Source organism: Chiloscyllium plagiosum, unplaced genomic scaffold (assembly GCF_037043375.1).
Source record: "Chiloscyllium plagiosum isolate Xiang-an unplaced genomic scaffold, Cpla_swu_hap1 HiC_scaffold_33, whole genome shotgun sequence".
NCBI lineage: Eukaryota > Metazoa > Chordata > Chondrichthyes > Orectolobiformes > Hemiscylliidae > Chiloscyllium > Chiloscyllium plagiosum.
In genome coordinates, this window is record NW_028270171.1 from 1,157,046 (window position 1) to 1,177,567 (window position 20,522).

General features: G+C 41.2%; 1 protein-coding gene across 4 annotated transcripts in view; it reads right to left on the reverse strand.

Annotated features, from left to right (window-relative positions):
- Nucleotides 1-8,836: 8,836 nt before the first annotated feature.
- The window catches only part of LOC122542379 (leukocyte antigen CD37-like), a 32,124-nt gene continuing 20,438 nt past the window's right edge, over nt 8,837-20,522 (reverse strand). For 2 of the 4 annotated variants that reach the window (XM_087978156.1, XM_087978157.1), the window contains exons 5-9: nt 20,415-20,489; nt 18,711-18,818; nt 15,783-15,974; nt 15,456-15,539; nt 11,917-12,983 (exon numbers count right to left, since the gene is read on the reverse strand). In XM_087978156.1, coding sequence (XP_087834282.1) covers nt 12,732-12,983; nt 15,456-15,539; nt 15,783-15,974; nt 18,711-18,818; nt 20,415-20,489 — 711 coding nt within the window. In that variant the 3' untranslated portion in view covers nt 11,917-12,731. The other 2 variants (XM_087978158.1, XM_087978159.1) reach the window with 2 other exon arrangements.

The window sequence follows — 20,522 nt, forward strand, 5'->3', positions numbered from 1 at the left end:
CAACGATTCCATGATATCCATCATCCAGTTGTGGTTAGGTTGACCTCTCTTTCTGCTGCCTCCAGTTTGTCCTCTAAAAGTGAGCGCTGTAGCTTTACACGTCTGAACAAACGCCTGAAAGACCAACATTTTCTTTTCAGTAATACTTTTTAAATATTCATAATGTTTTTACAATTTTACCTTTTAAATTTGTCTTATGGCCCATTTATGGAATTTTTAGTATCCACATCTCAAAAGCATTTATTTTCTTCCACAGACCTTTACGTATTGTGCATGTTTCTGTGACAAGCAGGAAAGTTGATACTTGCTGTGTCTTAAAAATTTATTTCCTTGTTACAATTTTGAATTTTCTTGTCATTAACACATTCTTCACCTTCACAAAATATTTCTGGCAGTCTCTATTGTTCTTCTAACTTCTGCATCACTTCTGCTATCCTCTGTTATCATTTATTTTAAATAAACAAATCTATCCCAACTTGTTCCAGTGTAACACTATCCATTCCTTTTTGTCTTTCTGGTGTTCATTAACAATCCATAGTCTGAACTTCTGGATTTTACTTGATCTATGATAATTTAAGGTCCTCTTCTGTTCTGCCAATGGTGCTGTCATTAGTATACTGCATGTTTATCATCTCGTGCCTTCAATTTTTATGCCTGGAAATATATCCAGTTCTTTGAATAATTTGTTTCCTGTACAGATTGAATAATTTTAGCAACATTGCACAGACTTGTACTTCTGAGAGATGCTGCATTGTCCATTGAATAGCCAGGTGTTCACGATTTGAATCCAATATAAACTCTGCATAGATCCCTCAGCTTTATTCTCAATATCACACTTCAGTGACTTGTCTATTAGTATTTGGTGATTGTGATGAAGCTGCTCCTTTAACAATGGTTATGTTGTGCTTGGTTTTTTTCAGAGAGGTCGTAAACTCTTCAGAATCTGTGTCTTTTAAGTTTCAAGGGGTTTAGGGCCAATTTGATAATAGCTATTGGATACTGTCTCAGGTAGAAGGCTTTCAAGTAAAAAGAACATGTACAGTGAAAGGGGAGTGTCCAGTTCTCCCAGCTCAAGGTTTTCTATGGTTTGGTTTGGTTTTAGCAGAGTGTGGAAAAACCTGTTGGACCCAAAGAAGCAGGTCCAGGCTGGTACTCTCTCTTTGACTTCTCTCCTGTATGACCCCAGGTTTGATTTAACCTTTTGTACTGAGGGGAGTTTATGGGGATTATTCCAAGTATTTGGAACAGCATCATTAGGTTGGGATGATCTGGTGCATTTTTGGAAAGATTAAGTTATTCTGTGTTCTGTTCTTCTGTTTGTGTTTCATTCAGTAATCTTGTAAACAACTTCTGTTTTGTTTATAGAGTCATAGAGATGTACAGCACGGAAACAGACCCTTCGGTCCAACCCGTCCATGCTGACCAGATATCTTGTCGAATGCCTTACTGAAGTCCATATAGATCACAACTACTGCTCTGCCCTCTTCAATTTTCTTTGTTACTTCTTCAAAAAACTCAATCACGTTTGTGAGACAAGATTTCCCATGCACAAAACCATGCTGACTATCCCAAATCAGTCCTTGCCTTTCCAAATACATGTACATCCTGTCCCTCAGGATTCCCTCCAACAACTTGCCCATCACCGAGGTCAGGCTCACCAGTCTATAGTTCCCTGGCTTGTCTTTACCACCCTTCTTAAACAGTGGCACCACGTTTGCCAACCTCCAGTCTTTCGGCACCTCACCTGTGACTATCGATGATACAAATATCTCAGCAAAAGGCCCAGCAATCACTTCTCTAGCTTCCCACAGAGTTCTCTGTACACCTGATCAGGTCCTAGGGATTTATCCACCTTTTAACCGTTTTAAGACATCCAGCACTTCCTCCTCTGAAATCTGGACATTTTGCAAAATGTCACCATCTATTTCCCTACAGTCTATATCTTCCATATCCTTTTCCACAGTAAATACTGATGCAAAATATTCATTTAGTATCTCCCCATTTTCTGTGGCTCTATACAAAGGCTGCCTTGCTGATCTTTGAGGGGCCCTATTCTCTCCCTGGTTACCATTTTGTCCTTAATGTATTTGTAAAAACCCTTTGGATTCTCCTTAATTGTATTTGCCAACGCTATCTCATGTCCCCGTTTTGCCCTCTTAAGTATACTCCTACTTCCTTTATACTCTTCTAAGGATTCACCCGATCTAGCCTGTCTATACCTGACATATGCTTCCTTTTTCTTAACCAAACCCTCAATTTCTTTAGTCATCCAGCTTTCCCTATACCTACCAGCCTTCCCTTTCACCCTGACAGGAATATGCTTTCTCTGGATTCTTGTTATCTCATTTCTGAAGGCTTCCCATTTTCCAGCAGTCCCTTTATCTGCGAACATCTGCCTCCAATCAGCTTTTGAAAGTTCTTGCCTAATGCTGTCAAAATTGGCCTTTCTCCAATTTAGAACTTCAACTTTTAGATCTGGTCTTTCGTTTTCCATCACTATTTTAAAACGAATAGAATTATGGTCGCTGGCCCCAAAGTGCTCCCCCATTGACACCTCAGTCACATGCCCAGCCTTATTTCCCAAAAGTAGGTCAAGTTTTGCACCTTCTCTAGTAGGTACATCCTCACACTGAATCAGAAAATTGTCTTGTACACACTTAAGAAATTCCTCTCCATCTAAACCTTTAACACTATGGTTGTTTAGAACTAAGTGGTTTGGCCAGCTGCATCCCTCCTGGAATATCCATATTATACCTGCTTTGAACAACTAGTAAAGTTAGGGTCTGGGCTACTTTCCTGAAATGTTTTGGGAGGGTGTATTCTTGTCCATAACAGTGATAAATATCACCAAATACATTGTTGTCTACAAAACATATTCTCATATTTTTGTTCCAGGTATTTACCAAAGATCATTCTCAAATTAAATAGTTCCTCTGTTCTTCTTTATTCCAGGTCCAAATCCAGTTTCATTAATCTCTGCTCCAAATGTGTTATTACTTTTTCTATTATGATTTTCAAGATTATCTTAATGAAATGACTCATTAAGATCAGAGTTACAAAATGATTGTACCCCATTGTTTGATGTTTCCTCGGTAACAACACTCAATGAATCTCTCTGCTCGAAAATAATTGCACTACTATTGCTTCAGGATTGTCAAGTAACAACAAAAGTTAATTTATCAATTCAGTCTTGGGGTTTAAAAAATAGGTGAGAACAACATGGATGTGTTATAATTATCCAAGGTTCACTTGATTTTGGGAAGTCCCTTTAGGTTGGAAAGTTGTACAAGTCACAATGCTGTTGAAGAAAAGTGGCAGATATCAACCAAGGAATTATGAACTAAGTAGCTTACAATCTGTTGCTGGGAAATTATTAGAATTCACTTCATGATAAAGGTGTCTGAGCACATTAAAAACTTTCAGTCATGACTTCAATGAACGATAGAACAGTTTGAAAGTTTTATGTTCTTGTATTCAAATATCCCAGAATTTCTCAAACAGGAAGACATTACGTTTGTTTTGAGTCCTTGCATAACCAATCTCTTTTGAAAGTGATCACTGAATCTGTTTCCACCACTCTTTCAGGCAACTCAATCTGATCATAAATCACTGGTTTAGTTATAGTTATGGTTATAGTTATAGTTATAGTTCTGTTATAGTTGTGCCTGTCCAGTACATTGTATCTTCATTTGATCTAAATTACAACACATAGAGCAATATAACACCATAACTCCAAGGCAAATGGAAGAGTTAAACCCGTAGTGAGAACTCACATGCTTAACATTCACTCCTACATCTTCTTGCAGCTTCAAAACTTCTTTTGTCCTGTTCAGACAATTTGTGACACACAAGACGTGTTCCTCAAACAGAGCCACAGGTGTTAAATGAACTGAATTATGTAGTGAGGTTTCATGTGAGTACTTGTATCAATCTGTTACACCTGGGTCTCAGCACTTCTCAATGTCAGCTAATACATTTCAAAGCTGTGAATCACCTCCTGACAGTCATACACTTCATCAGAACTGTGTCATCCCACGTTAAGCCTTCACCCCTACGAAAAGGAAGGCCAAACATCACCAGCAAGAACTGTGTAGTACAAAGTGCTTCACCCTTTTTCAAAGTGTAGCAGCAGCTGCAGCAAGCTTCATTAAAAGCTCAGTATAATTCTTAATGTCTTTTTCTGCGTCAAAGTGAATCTATTGACAGATATTGCACACGCTTAAGCCGTTTATCAATTTTATATAAGCTTTTTATTTATTCACTTGTAGGATATGAGCATCACTGTCTGCTAGTTGCCTTGAGAAAGAGGTGGTAAGCTGCCTTGTTGAACTACTGGAGTTGATCTGCCCTAATATATACCCACAGTTCTGTTAAGGAGGTGTGATGATACTATGGCTTTAAGAAGTGTAATTTGTCCTTTTTTAAAAAGGGTTGAGATAGAAGTGCTGATTGATCCACTCAGAGCTAATAAAGTAAACCATTTGTGAGGCCTTGGGTTCTTTTTAAGTTGGAACAATAGAAGCAGCCTGAATGGGTGGGGTTGAGCTCCCACAGAACCAAGGTATTTACTTGTAGATTTTCAGTAGCAATTGCTGGAGTCTTGAAGCTGCAGTACATCTCTCACTGCTACTCCCTTTCTTGATGTGTTTCCTCCTGGACTGGAGAATTGCAAGTGAGACAATCTCTTTTACAAAAATTGTCTTTGCCAAGGGTGTGTTTATGGGATGTAACTATATTGGAACAGTTACTGTTTTTTCATTAAGTAATTTATTATTCTAAGTTTTCCAATAGAGTTAGGTTATTCCAATTCTGTCTTTCTTTTGTTGTATTTTAACTATAGTGTATGAATAAAGTGTGTTTTGCTTCAAGACTGGTAGTTTGACAAATCAAATTTCATCCAGAAAGCAATGCCTGGCACTTGCCTTTAAAACAAGAGAAAGTTAGAGTCCATGTGATCCTCTTAATATATTGTGAGCGGGTTTTATCTCTTCCATAATATTGGTCATTCCAGGATTTTGATTCAGTGACTGAAGGAACAGCTGTATATTTCCAAGTCATGATGGTGAGTTGTTTGGAGGTGAAATTATGGGAGATGATGTTTCAAAATATCTGCTGACATTGTCCCTCTCAATAATACACTGTTCCTACTGAGACGTCAATGTCTGTTTACCCTATCCATGCTCCTCATGATTTTATAAACCTCTATAAAGGTCACCCCTCAGCCTCCGATGCTCCAGGGAAAACAGCCCCAGCCTGTTCAGCCGAGCTCAAATCCTCCAATCCTGGCAACATCCTTGTAAATCTTTTCTGAACCCTTTCAAGTTTCACAACACCCTTCTGTTAGGATGGAGACCAGAATTGCACGCAATATTCCAAAAGTGGCCTCCCCAACATCCTATACAGCCACATGACCTCCCAAATTGTATACTCATGCTCTGTCCAATAAAGGAAAGCATACCAAACGCCACCTTCACTATCCTATCGACCTGCAACACCACTTTCAAGGAGCTATGAACCTGCACTCAAAGGTCTCTTTGTTCAGCAACACTTCCCAGGACCTTACCATTAAGTGTATAAGTCCTGCCCCGATTTGCTTTCCCAAAATGCAGCACCTCACATTTATCTGAATTAAACTCCATCTGAATTAAACTACTCTACTTTCATCAATCCTTTTCATTACTACTTCAAAAAACTCAAATCAAGTTCATGAGACATGATTTCCCACGCACAAAGCCATGTTGACTGTCCCTAATCAGTCCTTGCCTTCCCAAATACATGCAAATCCTGTTCCTCAGGATTCTCTTCAACAACTTGCCCACCTCCAATGTCATGCTCACTGGTCAATAGTTCCCTGGCTTTTCCTTACCACCTTTCTTAAATAGTAATGCCAAGTCAGACAACCTCCAGTCTTCCAGCACCTCACCTATGACTATTGATGATACAAATATCTCAAGCAAGGAACCCAGCAATCACTTCCATAGCTTCCCCCAGGATCCTAGAGTACACCTGATCAGGTTGTGCAGATTTATCCATCTTATGTGTTTCGAGACATCCAGCACTTCCTCCTCTGTAATGTGAATATTTTTCAAAATGTCACCATCCCTACATTCCATATCTTCCATGTCCTTTTCCACAGTAAACACTGATGCAAAATATTCATTTAGTATCTCCCCCATCTCCTGTGACTCCGCACATAGGCTGCCTTGCTGATCTTTGAGGGGTCCTATTCTCTCCCTAGTTACCCTTTTGAAGTATTTATAAAAACCCTTTGGATTCTCCTTAATTCTATTTGACAAAGCTATCTCATGTCCCCTTATTGCCCTTCTGATTTCCTCTTAAGTATACTCTACTGCTTACATACTCTAAGGATTCACTCAATCTCTGCTGTCTGTACCTAACATATGCTTCCCTCTTTTTCTTAACTGAAACCTTAATTTCTTCTAGTCATCCAGCATTCCCTATACCTCCCAGCCTTTCCTTTCACCATACCAGGAACATACTGGCTCTGGGCTCTCGTTTCATTCCTGAAGGCTTCCCATTTTCCAGCCGTCCCTTTACCTACGAACATCTGCCCCCAATCAGCTTTTGAAAGTTCTTGCCTAGCACCATCAAAATTAGCCTTCCTCCAATTTAGAACTTCAACTTTTAGATCTGGTCTATCCTTTTCCATCACTATTCTAAAATTAATAGAATTATGGTTACTGGCCCCAAACTGTTCCCCCACTGACACCTCAGTCACCTGCCCTGCCTTATTTCCCAAGAGTAGGTGCAAAACTTGACCTTCTCTAGTAGGTATCCACATACTAAAACAGAAAATTTTCTTGTACACACTTAACAAATTCCTCTCTATCTAAACCCTCAACACCGTCAGTCCCAGTCTTTGTTTGGAAAGTTAAAATCCCCTACATGACCACCCTATTATTCTTACAGATAACTGAAATCTTGTTACAAATTTGTTTCTCAGTTTCCCTCTGACTATTAAGGGATCTATAATACAATCCCAATGAGATGATCATCCCTTTCTTATTTCTCTGTTCCACCCAAATAATTTCTCAGGATGTATTTCCAGGAATATCCTCCCTCAGCACAGCTGTAATCCTATCCCATATTAAAAACACCTCTCCACTACTTTCTCACCTCCCTTTCTATCCTTCCTGTAGCATTTGTATCCTGGAACATTAAGCTGCCAGTCCTGCCCATCCCTGAGCCATGTTTCCGTAATTGCTATGATATCCCAGTCCCATGTTCCTAACCATGCCCTGAGTTCATCTGTCTTCCCTGTTAGGCCCCTTGCATTGAAATAAATGCAGTTTAATTTTATTAGTCCCACCTTGTTCTCTGCTTTGTTCCTGCCCATCCCTGACTCTCTGATTTGTTCCCTTTCCTAACTGTACCAGTGATAGATTGTTCTCTTTCCTCAGTATCTCCCCACCCCCCAACCCCAGCTTTAAACCCTCCTGAGCAGCTCTAGCAAATCTCCCTGCCAGTATATTCGTTCCCTTCCAATTCAGCAATCTGTCCTTCTCATATAGGTGACTCTACCCCAGAAGAGATTTCAATGATCCAAAAATGTGAATCGTTCTCCCCTGCACCAGCTCCTCAGCCACATATTCAACTGCTCTATCCTCCTATTCCTACCCTCCTCAGATCATAGCACCAGATCCAGATATTACTACCCTCAAGGACCTCAGTTTTAAATTCCTGCTTAATTTTCTATATTCTCCCTTCAGAACCTTGTCCTTTTCCCCTCCTATGTTGTTAGTTCTAATGTGAATGACAACCTCCTGCTGGCCCCTCTCTCCCTGGAGAACATTCTGCACCCTCTCTGAGACATCCTTGATCCTGGCACCAAGGAGGCAACACAGCATTCTGATTTTTTGCTGCTGGCCACAGAAACGTCAGTCTGTGCCCCTGACTAGAAAGTCCTATCACAATCGAATGCTCAGAACCCAATGCACCCCTCTTTACATTAGAGCCAGTCTCGATATCAGAAAGTTGGCTGTTCCTGCTACACTCCCCTGAGGGTCTATCACCCCCTGAATGCTTCAAAACAACATACTTGTTTGAGATGGGGGTAGCCACAGAAGACTCCTACACTACCTGCCTCCCCTTCCTGGAGTTAACCATCTACCTGACTGCATCTGTGGCTTTTCTCCCTTCCTCTTACTGCCATCCATCACACACCCTAACTCTCGTAAATTCCACATTATCTCTAACCTCCACTCCAATTATTCCATGATCTGATAGGATTCGCAACAAAAGACACTTCCTGTAAACATAAATCATCACCTGACATGGAAACTCTTCCCAAACTCCCACATCCAACAGGAAGAGCATATCACTCTACTAAAGGCCATCTTTGCTCCTTCACAATCTACAGACCCAGAAAATAGCAGTGTATAACTGCTTTTAAAAAAAACACTGCTCCAGGCTACTGTAGTACTTATGGTTTATACTTTTAAAATTTAATCAATAGACAGATCTCAATAAAGAAACAACCCACTCTACCCACTACTGTAGACTTACAGCAAGGTTACAGTTTAAAAACTATGCACTTATCTGTTCCTGTGCTGTGAGCTCTCCCACACAGGTTCCTGTAGGGTCAGCTGTGAATTTCCCTGCTGCCCTCTAATTAAATGCTATGCAGAGTGCTGGGGTAAAAGGTTAACGTTTAGCTCTGCTTGGACCAGATTCACTTTTATTTATTTTTTCTTTTTTTCTCTTATTTTTATTTTATTTTTTTAAACCCCCACACTACCACCTAAGTGCGGTAGTGCTTATTTTTTCCCCAGCACGCATGGTGTGTGTGTGCAGGTGTGAGACACAGTGCAAGACACAAAGTGCACGAATCTTTATTCAAATTCCACCACCAGGAAGATAGGAAAACACCCGGGTGGCCAGTGACAAACCAGATTCACTTTTATTCTGAGAAAAAAATACAAAAAATCTGAAGCCTTTATTAAACAAATGACACCACCATTTTTCACCATTGACTGAATTGCTGCAGAGCCTTGATCATGCAGTCTCTAAGAACAGGAGAAGCTTATCCACATTCACGTGGCTCACAGCAAGAACAGCTCCATTAATGTCACTCATCAGCCTGTTCACCTCCCCAACGTTTTAAATTTCTTTTTCCCTTCAGCCATTTATCTAATTCCTCTTTGAAAGCTGTGTGTGGATTCGCCCGCAACAGACCCTGGAGCAGCAAGTTTTAAATTCTAACTGCTTCCTTATCCCAGAGCATCAGCTCACGCTACCTCACACACATCCTCCCTGCTTCGATGTATCTGGGCAGACATTCCAACCTGATGTGCCTTGCACTCCCTTTGGTCGCTGGGTTAGGCACGAACATTATCATGAATCTTCCACACCCGGCTCAAAGATTACCCAGATGGTTAATCTTCAAGCAAATGCTGTACGTTAAGATGCTAATGTTATAGAGAATCATACTGAAGCGCAATGCAATCCTTGCCCATCACCGCTACACCTCTGGTACAAATACATTGATAAGGGATGAGATTGAATTATAGTAGTCCCCTCTCTCTTGATAAGATGGCTGAGAGGTGATTGAACCCAGATCAGGGATTAGATAACTCAGTCTCCTTGGACAGCACTTTGTAATTGCTGTTCATGATTTCAATTTAAAAAAAGGAAACAAAGTATAAAGCCCAAACATTGGTTGAAAGTTTTATTAAAAAGATAAAAACAGATCAGAATAGGGTCCTGGGAGGTTTATACAGAAATATACTGATAAATCCATCAAGCTATTCTAGTATTTGGTGATTTGTGCTTGCTATGGTTGGCAGTGGTGTCTGCTATCACTTCCCCCCCCCCCCCCCCCCTTGGGAATAAAGCAGGTTTGTTTTGTTGAAATGAATGATAGAATCGTGGAGTCAAGAACAATAACAAGTCTTCAGCATTCACAGCTCAACTAAACCACAGGCATTACTGACTTTAACTGACCATTAAAAGAAGTTCTATACATGGTCACATGGTAGACAGAACTGAAATACTTCTGAAGAGTGAAACATGTTCCCATTTTGGACTCATTAGAACAAATGCAAAATGATAATTTAAACTAAAGAACATGGTGCTGATTGATTTGCAAATTGAACATAACTGGCTGAGATATTGCCATGGAGAAAGTCAGAAGAAACTATAGGGTCCTCATACTCCTGCATAAGTGCAAGACTTGAACAACTCCGTGTGTGTGAATGTCTATCATTTACACTCTCACTATATGAGCTTGACTGATTATCTTAAATTGGTTGGATTGCACCCAACAGCACCATCTATTATCTCAGCAAGTGCTGCCCAATCGCAGAATTACAACCAATGTAGACTTGCCTTTGGGCTTGCAAGATTAAATATGATCTCTATCTTGCTAAGAAGGATTAATACTGCCATGAATTCATTAATTGTAATACAGGATTGACAAGTTAGAAAGAATGTTGGAAACAAAACACAAGATGTTGGATAACGTGCAGTCAGAACCCAGGTGAAATGTAGTTATTCTTCCAGATGTTGAGTCAGCTGCAGCTGAAAACCTCCCCTTAACTTGTGCGAGAGGATTTCCTGGACACTGTAGCCCTATCAGTTGTCCACCATCTGATGAAAAAGTTAGAAGATCAATCATGGAATCTGAACCAAGGTTTTGATTGGTTAGGGGCTGGAGTGGGAAATTGAGAGGGGACAATGAGATGGGGCTAAGTTGGGTTTTCACATTGTTCATATAAAACTGCAGGCTCCCTAAACACAGATTCAGGTTGGAGAGTTTTGTCTAAAGCATATTTGTTTCATTTCTGAAGCCGAATGTTACTCTGTACTGATTAATGAATACTCACTCGCCAAGTACTTGGTACAATTCAGGTTTAAGCACAGGTAGAAAAATGTTGATGGATGTTCACCCATAAGATGCATCATAACAAGCCTGTTCCTAACTTCACAGACAACTGCACATACATTTGCCAGCAGTAGATACAGGAAAGTGATGAGGGTCCTGCTTTTCCTCATTCTCCACTGAAGTTGAGGCAAACTGTAAAATCCTTCATATCAAATATGCTCAGATCAGTCAACTTTACACCCAAGTTCTCCTTTGTTTGCACAATTCAGAAGCATTTTGGACAACGTATTTACATGAAATCTTTGAGATGAGTCTGGAGTATGTGGTCATACAGGAACAGCCTCTATACACATGCCCTCACAATAAATCAGAGTCAATAATTCCAGAAAGTACCTTGGCCACTTGGTTACACTGATGCACTGGTATAGAATAAACACATTCAAATAAGTCATGCAGCGGACATCAAAATAAACCTCAAAATTAATCCACATAAAATTATTCAAAAATAGATTCTGCTGATTTGTGTTTCCATTATCCAATGTCTATTCAACCAATTTTGTGAAGAAACCGATATTTTCATGCAGACGGTATGATTCCTTAAATAAGGCCATGGTTTACTCTTTGCATTTTTGACAGCTCTCCAATATAGACAATGCTTTTTGATATAAGCTTGTTATATTCTGTTTTGGGGTCCTGGCTGAATTGATTGAATTAGGTTTTGGGTAAAATGAGTTGGATTGAGGTTGGTATTGGGTGATGTCATTTCTCCAGTAACAGGTGATTTCTACAATCATGTGTCAACACTGAATAATGAATGCTCCTCGAAATGGTTCGATAGCTGATGTGGTGATCCCAGTCCCAGTTGTAATCCACAAAAAGGATTAAACACAAACCGAAAGCAAAGTTACTATAGGAAGTTATAAACCAAGAATAAAAGACAGGATTTCCTTTGTTCCAGAGCAACCCACCAGCCTCGTTGTTACTGAAAACGAATGAGTTTGTCGTAATCTGGGTCGATATTTCTACACAATAACATCGATAACGTCATTGCAAAAAGCTGTAGGGAAAAGAAAGTCAATGTGAATAATTTGGTTTCCTACTGCCCAATAGAATGGCACAAACCAATAGAGAGAGAACCACTCCATACAGACACCAGTGGGTGACATTCAGCACTGTTCCCATAAACAATCCCATCCTGAAATCAGAGACACAGAGGCAGTGAGCAGCTATGTACACATGGTCATTCTCCATATCCACTTTCAAGGCTAAAGGGTTATGGTGACGATGCTTCTAGGACACAGCTCCCTGTGTAGTCTGTCCCATTTATTCAAGTGGAAACTCGAGAGTAATTCTTCCAGTAAGACAGGATACAAAAACTGGAAATGCGATTACTATTTCTGAATGAGTGATGTTAACCCCAGTCCCCCAACTCCTGACTTCTCACCAGGGTTCATTTTCAATTTGGTCTTACTCACTCAAGCAGTACCTGTAATGTGAACTGAGAATATCATAGTATCTCTTCCAGAGAACTTTCCAGTCCATTCTCCCATTTGCTTATCTCAGTTCCTCAGGGAGAGAGAATCAATCTGACCCCCTCCCCAAACAGGGCAGGAACAACAACTGTTGTCAACTGCCAACAAAATAAACCAATGATCAAATACCCTTATGCTAAATACTGCAATGCAACGTTGGACATTGATTAATGAACTTTTGTAACTTTGTAATGAGATGCTCTCATCCAATCAAATTGCTCAGTACATCTACACTCATGGCTTTCTACCATCTCTCACCTTTTATTCAGTCGAATACAGTTTGCTTCACAAAACATTCCCTCAATGCCATAAGAACCCACTGATCTGCCCAGTTATTAAGAAAGAATAAACAACTATCACTGTTCCTCGGAGTGAGTGGTTTCAGTGAATAATTCAGCTGTTGCCTCTGATCTCTCTGCTTGTCCCTGAGACTGTGCTTCTTCAGCAAACAATTCAGTTGCTGTGTTTGTTTTCTCCGCTGTTGCCTGCACGTGAACTGTAATATTGGAAGAAGTTGCAGATACTTCCAAATGCCGAGGCTGCCTGATTCCAAGGCAGGGTTGAAACTGCTGTAAACACAGGATGAAGGAGAATACAAGCAGTCCAAACTAGAAGCGAGGCAGGAAAGGAAATGGCATTGAAAAATAGTTCAAAGAGAAAGCACATCACATGACAAAATTAATTGTCTGCACAGGATTATATCTGCACACCACCTGTCAATTCCCTACTGATTGATTATCCTCAATTTAATGTATTTTAACATGTGCTTATGCAACAATCTATTTTCCTCTCCTGAAGGTGCTGATCCCACACACACTGACCCTCCCAGGGGTATGGCTCCCACTCCTCTCTCCCCCCCCCCCACCCCCAACACACACACACTGACCTTTCCTGGGGTACGGTTCCCCCCCAACACACACATACTGACCTTTCCTGGGGTACGGTCCCAAACACACACACTGACCCTCTCTGGGGCATGGTACCCCCACACACACACACTGACCTTCTCTGGGGTACAGGTGCCTCTCTCTCACAAACACACACATACACACAAAAACACACACAGAAATTCTCACTAGGGTACAGAGTCTCACATGCACCAAACCTCACTGGGTCAAATACTGTTGACGTTCATGCTGAATGAATTAAGCAATTATTAGTAAACTGGTCAAATGTGATCAGTGATAAGTTAAGGTACAGAAATTAGGTTGTGCACAAACAAATTCACACATGAGGTAATTACCTTGGCCAATATTCAATGTGGAAACCTCTGGGAGCAAAAATGGAACCAAACCAAAGTTAGTTGGATTAACTCAGTTCAATATTGCCAACAGTTTTACCCAAAGTCACTATTAATGCACTTAAAAGTATCAACAACTTTTATTCTGGGGGGTGCAGGACCTGTTACAAACACAATATTAATCTGCTCTCAACACCACGCAATACATGTTCATATACCCCACATGCTTGTTCACATGACTGCTATGGCCTAACTCGGAGTTTCCCCTCTCAGTGCCAAGAATAAAATGTTTCCCCCTTGATTTGACCCAACCTGGGTAGTGTTGTAGAACTGAGAGACCTAGAGGTTCAGGTACAATATTCTTTGAAATGTGTGTCACAGGTAGAGAGGGTGGTTAAGGAGGCATTTAGCACACTTGTGTAGATTGGTGAGATGTTTGAATATAGAAGTTGGAATGTCATGTTGAGGTTTTACAGGATGTTGGTGAGGCCTCTTTAGGAGTATTGTTTACAGTTCTGGTCTCCTGGTTACTGGAATGATATTATTAAACTGGAGAGGATTCCAAGAAGATTTACCAGGATATTGCCAGGGAACGGAGGGTTTGAGTTATAAGGAGGGGTGGATAGACTGGGACTGTTTTTCCCACTAGGACTATAGCAGGTTAAGGGGTGACCTTATCAAAGTTTGTAAAATCATGAGGGGTATAGATAAGGTGAATAGCAATTGTCTTTTCCCTAGGGTGGGGGAGTTAAAAACTAGGGGGCATATTAAAAAGGCCACAAGGCAAAACTTTTATTTTTAGAAATATAGGGTTTGGTTTGTATGTGGAATGAACTTCCTAAGGAAGTGGTTAATGTGGGCCCAATTACAACGTTCATGAATAGGAAAGGTTTGGAGGGATATGAACTAAATACATGCAAATGGGACTAGTTTAGTTTGAATACCTGGTCAGCATGGACAGGTTGGATTGAAGGGTCTGTTTCCATGCTGTATAGCGTGGTGACTAAAATGGAGGAAAAAGCAGCACAAGCAGCAACTGGAGCCCAGGCCTCAGGCTTTTACTCAGTAACCAACAGGCCCTACACTCCTGGAGGAAGTCTCCACTCGGATGATGCTGGGAGATTTTCTCCAGTTGTTCCAGGTTAGGATGCACTGGGCTGTTTCTGTAGTTTAATCTGTTGCTTGAACTTACTCCATGAATTATTTTCTCATTCATTTCCCAAAACCCACCTTTTTCACCAGGATTTTGGTTTCCTCTATGAATCTTCACCCCCATTTGCCCTCCCATCTTCATTGAATTTGCTCACTTGTTCGATGTACCCTGTCAGTCCATGGTCAATTCCCTTGGAGCCACCTGCAAACAAAACCCCAACTGGGGGTAGGACATAGGAGGATGTCTCCAGTCTCTAGTACACTGCAATGAGGTGATGATCAATCCAAGCTTAAGCAAGGTTGATTCTGAAACAGTCACACAACTGCAAACAGCATCAGAGGGTCACAGCACAGGCACCTGGCAGGAAGATCAGGAGAGGAAGCCATGCTCTGTGCCTGGCTAGGAGTCCAGGACCAGTTGCATTGGAGAATGAGACAGAGCAGTTGCAGGAACTAAACACAATGAGGTTTTTTTTCAGCAATCTATCCCAATCTCTGCCTGTACCTCCCAAACCATCCCACTCATCCCAACTGTCCACATTACCTTCATTTTTTTTATTGTTTTGAGACATTAAAACAAGTCAGACTCTATGATAAGTTGTGAATATGACAGGAGGCCTGACAGCAGCCTTGGTGCAACCACAGAATCAAATCAAACATGGGATGTTCACACTCCCCAATGACTTACCTCCACTAAACTCACACCAATCGAGACAATCATGATGCTCAAGATATTTTCCCTCATCCAATCGAACACGTTAGTCTTACAGCTCTGGAGAATCAAGAATCAGAGTCAGTACCAGAAGCATCACGTTCGCGGTCTGCATCTCAAGTAGGGAATTACCATCAAACTAAACCCTCTCTGGACATTTCCATGGGTTCAGGAGTGACTAGGCTGCTCTCTCCCTACTACCTGCACCCAAAGCTCTCCAAATACAACTGCTCAAATTTCAAACCATCGCCAACCAAGGACCAGAGGCAAGTCAGACAAACAATGAAAGTGATGAAACGTTACCTTCAGGGTGACACCGAACGGGTTTGTGGGGGCAAAACAGAATCCAGTTTCTTTGGTAAAGTTGAAGCTGGTGATATTCTGTGGGAAAGAATTATAACAGGAGCACGGATAGGTGAAGTTGTTCAGCGAACTGTTCTTCATTTTGGAGTTTTTCATCCATTCCTGAGAGCTATTCCAACCACAGCAAGAAAACTGAAAAAGATGGGAGGCAATTTAAGGCAGACATTTACCAGGAGATTTAGCACAATCTTTGAAAGTAGCATTTTACTGTGGACAAACAGAATTAATGGATAAATATCAAGGTATCAAAGTGGAATGTGGATCAAGTATAACTGGAAGCAGAGTTCCCCAGTGAAGTGGTAGGAAATCTCACTTCCTGTTCTGTTGGATCAATCCTGGATAATTCAAAACTTCTTCCCTTCATCAAACTAAGACTTCTAGTCTGAGCTGGATAATACACTCAGTTTGAACTGGAAATGGTAAAAAGGTTATTACGTTTCCTCCAAATGAATAAAAATAATTAAGGCACAAAATGAAGGTGTCTGATGATAGATTCCTGGGAGACATAGAAAATTTTTATGCAATGGCGACCTTAAATCCATAAACTGAAAGCACAAAGATAACAGATTCAATACAGAGTTTCAAAAGAGGAAAGAATCTGTCAAGCTTGAAAGAGTTTGGAAAAGATTTACAAGAATGTTGCCAGGGTTTGAGCTATAGGGAGAGCTGAATAGGTGGAGTTTGTTTTACCTGGAGTGTCAGAGTTTTAGGGGTAAGCTTATAGAGGTTTGTAAAATCATTAGGGGCATGGATAGGGTAAATAGACAAGGCCTTTTCCCTGGAGTGGGGAACTCTAGAGCTAGATGGCGTGCGTTTAGGGCGAGGGGGGAAAACTTAAAAGGGACCTAAGGGGCAACGTTTTCACACAGAAGGTGGTGTGTGTATGGAATGAGCTGCCAGAGGAAGTGGGGGAGGCTGGTACAATTACAACAGTTAAAAGGCATCTGGATGGGTATATGAATAGGAAGTGTTTAGAAGGATATGGGCCAAGTGCTGGCAAATGGGATTAGATTAGGTCAGGATATCCGGTCGGCGTGGATGAGTTGGACTGAACTGTGTTTCTGTGGTGTGCATCTCTATGACCTAATCAATTTGATTTGAAGATGACAAATTTACATAACTGAGGAATGGGGATAGGCCTAAAACTTCACAAAAGAGTCAGCAGATCCCAAGAGGTAAATGACCTTGTTCTGTGTTGTATGATTCTAATTCAATAATTCATTTATCCAATTTTAGCATGCTAGGAATACTTTGATAAGTTCTAAGCACGAACAAGCCATGTGTTCATCATTTATGCCTATACTAACTCATCCTAAATCTCAATGAAAATTAATTAAAGAGTATTGGCGCCTTTAATTGTTGGGAACTCCAACTGCATTACCAGGGGACACCAGCTGGTGGCACTGAACATCCTCGTGCTCAATGGAGTCACCAGGAAAAAGGCAGAGGTTAACTGATTTGGAGATGCCGGTGTTGGACTGGGGTGGACAAAGTTAAAAATCACACAACACCAGATTATAGTCCAACAGGTTTAATTGGAAGCACACTAGCTTTCTCACTTTTTAAGATTAGAATCAATCTAAACATCATGGCACAGACAGAACACCTTCAACATATTGTCTAGCTAACACCAATTGTTATAGTTAACCTGAGAATGCAACTTTTTAGAAAAAGTTTTGTGATTTACACATGAAAGAAGTGAAACTACCATGGTATTTGAACAGATGAAAGACTCAACAGACAATCAAGGTATTTTTCAATGTACAATTTCAGTTACATCACACTGTAAACTTTTGCTATAAATTCTGTGCCTTACAATTGTGTCCTCCACAACCACCTGATGAAGGAGCGGCGCTCTGAAAGCTAGCGTGTTTCCAATTAAATCTGTTGAGCTATAACCTGGTGTTATGTGATTTTTAATGAGGTTAACTGAGCCATTCACCCATTGACACCAGAATAGACACCGGGCTCTGTGGGGGCCAGCCTGGGCATTGAGAATCTGCTGCTCTCCTAATGATAAATGGTCTGAAATTTCTGGTTAGTGATTAGCAAGAGGGTGTGCCATAACACGCCTTTCCCAGACTGAGACTGTGCAGCTAACAATCTTTTTGCTTTGAAATTTGAAGAAGAATTCAAGTTGTGAAAGTTCTGAACTAGCCACAATTCACTGTCACGTTGGGAACATGTCCCTTAATATAGCCCATGTTGGGGGTATATTAGAACACAAAATAAGCCAAATTAGAATTAGGATGTGAAACCGAGGCAGTTACTTGTATTCAGTACCGCAAATAACTGACTTCTTTTGTTTATTTGGTTTTACTTTTATTGCTGCTAATTTGTGGTTTTAAGAACAGGGCAGCCTGACTAAAGCTGACCTGAAACTTTGTTAAAAGGGTCAAGAGCTTAAACCCAAGTCACTGAATAACAAGTATCTACCTCAAGAAGAAAGCTGCAATCTGTCAGGCTGCAACTTGAGAAACACAACGTGCTATTTATGAACTCACTGCCAAAGATCTGTCCAGTTTCATATCCTCTCAAACACTCATTCTCCTTTTTCCTTTCGGGATTAGACAAAGAACAGTAAGAAATAGATAAAGTTCAATTGTAATTCGTAGATTTATCAAATACTTTTGCATAAAATCAGACTCTTTAACAAAATTATTAAATCCCAAACACGAATGCTAAGTAAAGTTAAAGTTGCCATTATCCTAGAGAGCAATAGACCTGCTCTCTCAACAGCGAAACTGCGGTGGTGGTTTAAACAGAGGATCACCACACCTCAGGGAAAGAGGGAGATTGAGAAAGGAGGACCTTCTGTGTCCTTAGCTGCTGAAGCTTACACCTGCCACTAACCTATTCATAACTCACTTGCATTTGGATGAAGTCCCAACTCTCCTCCAGGCTCTGAAGTTTCTCATCGGTCTCACCATAGGTTTGGATCAGGTTCTGCACGGCTTTGCCAAGCTGCTTCTCGATCTAACAAGAGGTCAAAGCATTAACCAAACTTCAGAGAACACACTGACCAATCAGGTCTCCAAGCACAGAATTCCACAGCTACAACAACAACTTGTATTTATATATGGTGCCTTTAGCATGCCAGGATTGTTTCACAGGAACATGACACTGAGGTACACAGGTACCTGACATATCAGGCTGGGTGACAGAAAACCTGGTCCAGTGGTGGGTTCATAGAATAGAATTCCGACAGAGAATCCCCACAATGTGGAAACAGGCCCTAACAATGAAAGAGAGATGTAGGGAGATAATTCCAGATCTTGGGGTCCAGGCAGCTCAAAATGTGGACTGAAGGAAATCAGGGATGAAGGACTGCAGAGATCTCAGAGGGTGATTGGCCCAGGTTAGGGTGGGATGAGGGTATCTACAAAAACTTTTAAAACGTGGATGAAAGCTTTGCATCAGGATGTCACTGTGAGAGGCACAGCATGTCATTTCACTTGATCCAAAACATGTCAGAGTCATACAGCATGGTAACAGACCCTTCTGTCCAACCAGTCCATGCCAATCATAATCCCAAACTAAACTAGTCCTACCTACCTGCACTTGGCCCATATCCCTACAAATCTTTCAAATTCATGGACTTTTTTGAATATCTTTTGAATGTTATAATTTTACCCAAATCCACCACTTCCTCTGGAAGTTCATTCCACACACGAACCACTCTGCGGGGGTAAAAAATTGCCTCATGCCTTTTTAAACCTTTCTCCGCTCATCTTAAAAACATGCCCTTAAGTCTTGAAATCCCCCACTCGAAGGAAAAGACACCTGCTCTCCACTTACCCCATGCCCCTTATGATTTTCTAAGCCTCTAGAAGGTCACTCCTCAGTCTCCCATGCTCCAGGGAATAAAGTCCCAGCCTATCCTGCCTCTCCTTAGAACACAAACCCTACATATCTCCATACCCTTGCAACTGAGGAAGAGTCACTTGACCCGAAACGTTAACCGATTTATTTCCACAAGTACTGCCTTTGGAAGCTAATGCCTTTGCATAACTAAACACTGTGACATGTGCAGCTGTGCCCCCCCACACCGTGCTCATCCATTAGTGAAGGCAGGATCTTGGGTGGCTCAGTGGTTAGCATTGCTGCTGCACAGCACCAGGGACCCAGGTTCGATTCCAGCCTTGGGTGACTGTCTGTGTGGAATTTGCACACTCTCCCTCTGTCTGTGTGGGTTGCCTCCTACAGTCTAAAGATGTGCAAGTTAGGTAGATTGGCCATGGGAAATTACCCATAGTTTCCAAGTGGTTACATGGAGAGGTTAGGAGGATGGGTCTGGGTCAGATGCTCTTTGGAGGGTCAGTGTGAACTTGATGGGCCGAATAGCCCATTGTAGGGATCATACGAATGATTTTTCCCTTTTTCTTAGGGGAAAACACACACCATTTGGGAAAAAAAAAACTTCTGGGTTTCAATTTTCCTCACTGGTCCCTGCACCCCCATCCCCCTCCTCAGAGTCCCGGGAACTGCCACACCCACCACCCCACCCTTCATTCCTCTCCCTGGCTGAAGACAGCAATTGGTATCTGAGCTGCTGAACTGGCTGGAACTCACCGATCTTCTCTGGGTGTAAACGAGAACTCCGACAGTAATCTGGGAGGCCAAGAGGAACACCAACAAGGTGAAATACTGAAGAAAAAAAACAAATCATTTGTCAGAACT